At 42.7% G+C, this 7810-nt stretch overlaps 1 protein-coding gene across 1 annotated transcript; it reads left to right on the top strand.

The window, feature by feature from the left end:
- Positions 1-126: 126 nt before the first annotated feature.
- Positions 127-7743, top strand: CSUI_010040 (uncharacterized protein; the record flags this gene model as incomplete). Its single annotated transcript, XM_068070147.1, has 2 exons — positions 127-3128; positions 4440-7743. A coding segment is annotated over exon 2 (3033 nt), but the record flags the coding sequence as incomplete, so codon positions are not given.
- Between the last annotated feature and the right edge of the window lie 67 nt (positions 7744-7810).

Here is a 7810-nt window from a genome sequence, read left to right on the forward strand (position 1 = left end):
TCTTTCTCACTCTCTCTTTCTTTCTTTCTTTCTCACTCTTTCTCTCTTTCTCACTCTTTCTTTCTCACTCTTTCTTTATCTTTTCTTTTCTTCTTTATCTTTTCTTTTTCTTCTTTCTGGCTGTGTGTTCTGTAGGCGGCGCAGTCTTCCGATGCAGGAGGAGAGCAGCAGCAGATAATGACGGGAGCAATGAAGACTCTCTGCATTCCCTTCGACCAGCCGCCTCTCCCTGCAGGCACGAAGTGCTTCTACACAGGCAAACCTGCGACCAAATGGACTCTCTGGGGCAGAAGCTACTAAGGAACATGAAGAAGAGGGAGAAGAAGAAGAAAGAGAAGAAGGTCGAGAGAAGAAGAGGATGGAGGAAGAAGAAGAGGAAAGAAAAAGAAATAGAAGAAGGAAGAGAAGGAGAGAGAGAGCCTTTGTAGGTGGATGATGAGAGGAAGAAGAAGGAGGTGATGGGAGGGATCGATTCGTAGGGGTGAAAATCTATCTTTCGTTTAGTGAGAAAGAGACGAAGAGGAAAGAGAGAAGGAGATGAATGAAAGAAAGGAGGAGAGCCTTGAAGATGATCCACATCACTACGACGATAAGAAAAGAAGAAGGAATCTTTCATTGATAGGTAGTAGTACTAGTAGTAGTGTTGAAGATGCACCCCCCTGTATGGCTTGTAGATTCTTCTTCTATTTCTTTCTACGCATATCACGAGGGAGAAAAGCAGAGGTCTTCTTCTTCTTCTTCTTAGTCGTTCTCTTCTCATTCCTCATAGAAGAGGGCAGGAATCTCTCTATCTCTTTATCTATCTATGTATCTATGTATCAATCTATCTCCTTTCTCTCTTCTTCGCTTCTTTGCATCTCTCGGGATTAGATTGTCTAGAAGAAGAAAGGGGAACATTTGTCTTACTATTACTTTTCTTCTTAACTTGGGGAGAGATCGTGAGAGAGAAGAGATAGCGATCTACAAAGTGAAGAGGTTAGGCGGTGCTCGGCAAAGACAAGAAGAAGAAGAAGAAACTTTGCTATCAAGATCTATCTGTCTATCTATGTATGTGTCTATCCATGTAGCTATTTCCTTCTTTCTTAGCTTTCTCTTCTTTTCTCTCTCATTCATTTGGCGTTTCTTCTCTCATCTCGCTTCACTTTCTCCTCCTTTTCTTTTCTTTTCTTTTTTCTTTTCTTTTCTTTTCTTTTTTCTTTTCTTTTCTTTCTTGGAGTTCTCAAACACATCAGAAGAGGCAAGTCCAGAGGAGGAAGAGGAGGAGGGGGTATATCTATCTACCAGCTATCATCTATCATCTATGTTCTCTTTCTTCTTCTTTTTCTTTTTCGTAGTTGGTGTGAGTGTCTAACTTCTTTCTCTCTTGCTCGCTTGAAGAAAGTGAGAAGGAAGAAAAAAGAAGAAAGAGAAACAAGAAGAGACTCCATCTATTTCTTTCTTTCTTTCTCTTTCTTGTGTATAGAGGAGGCGGGCGGAGAAGGTAGTAGACAATTTGGGAGGGATGAGTGCATGCGGCGGCGTGGCCCCTCCCTTTCTTTCACAGCCACTCCGGTGTACGTACAGAGAGAGGGTGATCATTTCCGGTATTTTGTGTTGCTGCCCTTGTGTGCGATTTCGGGTGTACATACACCCGGAGGTGTGAGTGACTGGTTCTACTACGTTTATCCCCCCATTGCATTTTGTATGCAGTCAGTCCTCCATTCAATGGCTTGCAAATGAAAGAGACAAACAGCAGATTCTTCTTTTCTCGTCGTTCGTTCTTCTTCCTATTTTTCTTTCTTCATTTCTATTTTTTACGGTCAATTATCTTCAGGGAAAAGAACAGATGAACGAGTGAATCTGTACCTTCAATTAAGGAGACGGCTAATGGGTCTGTCTATTAAATCACCTCTTTCTCTCTTCTTGTCTTTTTCTTTGTCTCTCACAACTTTTTCCTCTCTTTCGTTTATCTCTACTTCAACACACACACATACAGGAGTAGCTAGTAGAAAAGAAAATATGTACACGAAAAGGAGGATGAAAAGGAGGGAGAGGCAGGCACCTCAACGTTCTCGCCATGCAGGGTGCTCCTGCTCCTGCTCTACCACCTCTAGAGGGACTTCTGATCCCCTCATGGTAACGAGCTACCTAGCTATTCTCTTGTTCTGTCTTCTTGTCGATATAGCCTTATCTCTCTCTCTTCAAGCTATATGTGCATGTGTACACGTTTCTCAAAGACATAGATACATATTATAGCTTAGAAGCAGACAGCAGGAGGAAGATAGGTCGATATCTTGCTCGATGGAGAGATGGCTGAACGGTTACTTGTAAACTAAAGCCTTGTTTCTCTCATAAAGATCCCCATAGATGTATAGATGCACACTATTTCCTATCCTTTTCTTTCTTCCTCCACGTCCCGATCACTGAAGCTGACCCTTCGACTTTTTTCTTCTTCTTTTGCCCATGCCTTCTCTGGGGTTTGGGTGTGTATATACACCTGATAGGCGGTGAGTCTGATCATCTTCTACATTCGTCTTTTCATAGCGTAGAGAAGAAAGAGAAGACGGATAGCGCAGTCCACCTGTCTCTCTAAGTTGCTTTCTTCAGCTCGGACTCTGTTCCACATGCTTTCTGATAAACTTCTGAAAGAGGATCGACAGAATAGATAGATAAGTCGATAGATAGTTAGATAGATACACAGAGAGACACTCAGAGATAGATAGACAGTTAGATAGAAATACATCAGGAGGATGTTTGGGTTGTTCTTCTTGATTTCTCTGCACACATTCCAAGCTCGAAGAAGATAGAGACAGAGAGACAGAGAGAAGGCAAAACTCGATGTATGCATGGATATATGGACGTAGTAAGATGACGTATTCATTATAGAGAATCTCGATACGATACGTTATTATCTCCTTTCTCTTCTTCTCTTCAAAGTCATCAGCATCCCTCCTCTCTACCTTCGGGTGTATATACACCTCCCCGGGGGAAGGAGGGGGGGAGAAGGTCCGGTTGCGATTCCTCTTCCTTACCTCTCTCTCTCTCTCAATATGTCTTTCGACTATTTCTCTCTTTGCTTCCTTATTTCTTTCTTTGGAAACTGAACAGATACAGAAAAGCACTCTCCCCCACATAACACGAGATAAGCGGTAAGGCGATAAACGCCTATATATCTCTATACACATATACATACCTCTTATACGTGTACATATCTCCTAGATCTCATCTCTCTACATCAGCCTAAATCTGTAGAGCTCATTCGTCTATTCTTTCTTTCTCTCTTTCCACGGGTGTGTGATCTCTCTCTACTACTGTTGCATGTTTCTTCATTCAACGGATTTCCTGCCTTGTCTGCGATTTCGAACATAGAGAGGTACGGAAGAAACTTCTCCTTTCCTCTTTCTGCTTACCCTCTTCAGATAAATGAACTTTGAAAGTGAGAGAGAGAGTGTTTAAAGAAAGAAAGAAAGACCCTCGAGTATTGTCACGAGAAGATCTCCCTACCTCATTACTATGGTTAGGGTGCATACGGCTACTACTGTCTACATCGATGCTGCTATTACTGGCGTGCCATACAGTGGGTCGATGCAACTATCCTATCTATTTACCTACCTTTCTCCAATCTATCTATGTATCTATCTGTATTCTACCTTCAATCTAGGTAGAGAAGCTTTGATCTCTTCCCCTCTTTGAATGACACACACACGGGCCTGCCCTTCTTTCTTTTTTATATTACGTCTTCTTCATATCACGGATCTCTTCTACATACAGCATGGATCTAATTAATTCCAGGAAGAAGGATTCTCCTTCTACGACCCCGTCAGACCTTCTTCCTCTTTCTTTTCTCCTCTCTCTATCATTCTCTCTCTGTCTCTCTTGTTTCTTCTTAGAAGCGCATGCATTCTTCAAGGCGTGTATATCTATGCATGCATGCACTCGATGAAAGGAGCTTTCTTTGTACTCATCATCGCTAGCAGAATCCCTTTTCCTCGTCTTCTTTGTGTTTATTTTTCTATCAGGTTTCTTTTTCTTCTTTCTCTTCTTTCCTTCTTGTCTCTTCAGCCCTTGTCCCGTTCTGCTGGCGTATCTCCTGACTGTATGATGTGTGTACGTCGATACAACGGGGAATAGTCGATTCTCTTCCTTCAGAGAAAGAAGAAGGAGCAGCGATCGTCTAGATGAAGAGAAAGATTCTTTTTTTTCTCGATCTCTTGTCTCATAAGAAGCGAAACGTCTATCTCCAAGACGCCTCCTCTCTCTCTACATACCCGTTCTCTCCTTTCATCTCCTCGTGATAGAAAATAGAAGAAAGAAAGAAAGAAAGAAAGATAGATCAGTCAATCGGAAGCGCGAGGGGTGTTCCTTCTTCTCTTGCCTCTTCAACTTTGACGCAGCTTATCAAGAGTAGAGAACGCCCTTAAGAATTTCCTTCTTTTTCTTTTCCTTTTCATCCCATGCAGGAATTTATCGCCTACGTCACAGAGAGAGGAGAAACCGGCGGAGACAAGAAGTGAATCCTCGTCATGATGAGGGAGAGAAGAAGAAGTTTTCTTCTTCTTCTTTTCTTCTCTCTTTTGCTTGCCACTTCTTATTCTTTTCGTTGCGAGTCTCTTGCCTATCTCCTACGATAGAGGACACGCCTAGACCTCAAAGCTGTTTCGCTCCCCCAGCGAGAGGAGAGAGAGAGAAAGAAAGGGAGAGAAAAGAAGAAAGGTATGTGGTGTGTACAAGATGAAGAATAAGAAAGAAGGGAGATTCTATTTGACTACTGTCCGGAGATTCCTCCTCCCTCTTCAAGATAGACATGTTAAGGCAACATGCAGGAAGACAAGCAGTTTGAAATTCTCTAAAGGGACGTCTTCATTCTCTCATTTTTCTTGTCCTTCTTCTTCTTCGTCCTTTTCTTCTCCTCTTGTTCTTTCTCCTCGCTCTTCTTCTCCTTCTGCCTCACCATCTCCCTCTTCCTTATTCCTCTCATCTTCATCTTCTTCTTCTTCTCCTCCTCTTTCTTTTCTTCCTTCTCTTCTCTCTCCTTCTCATCGTCATACATCTCTCTCGTCTTTTTCTTCTTATTCTTCTCCTTTCTCACCCCCCCATTCCTTCCTCTTCTCCTCTTCGTTTTCTTTTCGTTGTTTCTCTATAACCTCTCGTATTCATTATTTGAATAGCAAGACCCGATACCAAGCACTTCTTCATCCCTCTGATATCTCTCCTTCTTTCTTTCTTCTTCCTCTTCCTCTCCCGCCGCATGCAGTTCTTTCATACCATCACCGCTTTCGCACAAGAAAGAGTAAGAAAGCTAGTCGTTTTCATCCTTCTCCTCTGCCTCTTCCCTCCCCCCCTGTGTCTTCTTCTACCCAATCTAGACATGGAGCTTCCTACATGTATACAAATCTCCCTCTCACACCTTCACAGCTAGCTCTAGCTAGCGGCCAACAGGTTATGTCTCCTGAAGTTCTAGAAGATCTCCGATCTTCTTTCGATTGCTTCCACTTCTCACAGCAGGGAGATACAACTCAAAAGACGCTCTTTCCTTCAACACAAGGAGAGAAGAGCGGCGAGAAAGGAGAGGCGAAGAAAAGCAACTGTGGAGGCTTAGGTACATCAGGGGAGAGTCATCTCTTATCTTCTTTACCGCCTCCTCGGTTCGTCCCTGCGCGATATCTTGAAGACGTTGCAAAAAAAGCCTTACAGATCTTCCAAGAAGAAGAGCATGAGAAGCATTTCTCCTCTTCTCTTCTTCTCAGGAGAAAGGCATTCTCGGGTGAAGAAAGCTCTTCTTCTTTCGTTACGCCTCGAAGTAGTGAGGAGATCTATTGGAGAGAATTAGAGAACAGAGTCAAAGAATTGCGAGATGTTCTCCCTATTGAGACCCTTGTGAGAATCCTTACCATCTTAACCATACGAGGAAAGTCGGTGTCGATACACCCCGTCTCCCAGACGTATAAGGTTTTTGATCCGCTCTCTCTCTCTTCTTCTTTACCTTTAGTAGAAGAAGAAGAAGAAGGGGAAGGAGATGGCAATGCTTCTCGGAAGCTTTCTTGGCTGTATGAATATGAAAGATATACCAAAGATGAAAGGTTGCCGTGTATAAGACCTCTCTCTCCCGAGCTACTTCTATGCTGTCTACGAGAAGTTCTTGAAGACTTTCATCTTCTCTCTCCCCCCGCTGTTGCGGCTCTCCTAGCGACATATGCTGGGAGCGCATGCACTTCGTCGGCTTTAGTTTATACCTGTATAGAAACTTGGAGATTACCTCGAGAAAGAAAAGACAAGAAAACGAACGAGGGAGGACTTGAGGGGGGGGGTGAAGAGACCGGGGGGCGAAGTCCTTCTTCGGGTGTACATACACCTGAAGAGATGGAGGGGGAACATGTTGAAGAGAATTCTCAAGAGGAGAAGAAGAAAACAAGCAATGAGAGAGAGAAAGAAGATGACGGACAAGAAGAAGAAGTTGCTCTTGTCGTGGCGCCGAAGGGGGGTGAAAAGGATGCTTTTGTGGAAGGAAAGGAAGTTAAGGAAAAAGAAAAGAAAAGAAGAAAGAGAAAAGATCTAAGGGAATTCTCCCCCGCAGATTTCTCTCTTTTCATTTCGTCTCTCAGCTTTTTGCTTGAGCAGCAAGATCTCGTCCATACAAAACTCTCTCTTCAGAGAAAGCATCTAGATGACGGAGTTGATGTGATGAAAAATGAACACTCTTCTTCTTCTTCTCTTTCTTTTCTTAGGAAAGAAAGAGATCGAGAGTTCTCGATGGGTAGTCGACCTGGGAGTTTATGTCCCCCAGACTTCTTTCATGACTGCTGTATATACACCCGAGAGAATGTTGAGAGTTTTTCTCTCTTTTCCTTTGTTTCTGCCCTCACAGCTCTTACAAGCGAAGGGTTCTTTCCTCTCCCTCGTCTTTTCATGAGTGAAAGTGAGAGCGAGAGAAGCCTAGATGAACATATTTCTCTTCACCAGACACAGAGAAAACGTCACGAGGTGTCTTCGGGTGTATGTACACCTCATGTTGTAGGTGATGAAACAGATCCAGAGCGACATGTCAAAAGAAGAGATAACTTTATCTCCACGAGACATAAAGCAGGAGTTTTACATTTGATAGAGGCAATTGATCTATTCATCAAGAAGAGGAGAGAAGAACATGTAAAGACATTGAGAGATAAAAGATATCTAGTTAGAAATCTCTTTGAATTACTTCAGCTTTCTCAACTCCTGCTCGCTACGTGTCGATGCCAGGTGTACATACACCTCACATCGCCGCAGTGGGATAATCAAGCACAACATTTTCATTCAGGTCTTTCTACAAGTCTTTCTCAAGAAGCTTCTCGAGACTCTAGAAAAGCTTTCCTAAATGGACAAGAGAAAGATCTTATCCATCTTCAAAAAGGAGAAGAAGCGTCTCTATATCTTCTTTCTTATCTCACTGAAGGCATTTCGACCTTACATGATCATCTGGAGGGTCTACCCCGCTCCTCTCTTCCTTCTACTGATAGACCTCACGGAGATAGGAAAGGAGAAAAAGAAGAAGATAAAGAAGAAGAAGAAGAAGAAAGAGACAAAGAGAAAGGTGAAAAAGAAAAGAGAAAGAAGAGAAGAGCCCATGATGAAACGAAGAAGGAGTCTGAAGAAGAAAGTCTTCCATCTCTCAGCACCTTCTCTTATACACCTATGAGCCCTGGTCTGATGTATCTAAGGAATCTTTTCTTAAATACTGTCGGGATTGTCGGATACTCTTCTCTCCTCTCTCTTAAACAATTCTCACAGGTAAGAAGAAGGGAATCTATCTATCCTTAATCTATCTATCTATCTATCTTCAATCAATCAATCAATC

Source organism: Cystoisospora suis (assembly GCF_002600585.1).
Source record: "Cystoisospora suis strain Wien I chromosome Unknown contig_6587, whole genome shotgun sequence".
Classification (NCBI taxonomy): Eukaryota; Apicomplexa; class Conoidasida; order Eucoccidiorida; family Sarcocystidae; genus Cystoisospora; species Cystoisospora suis.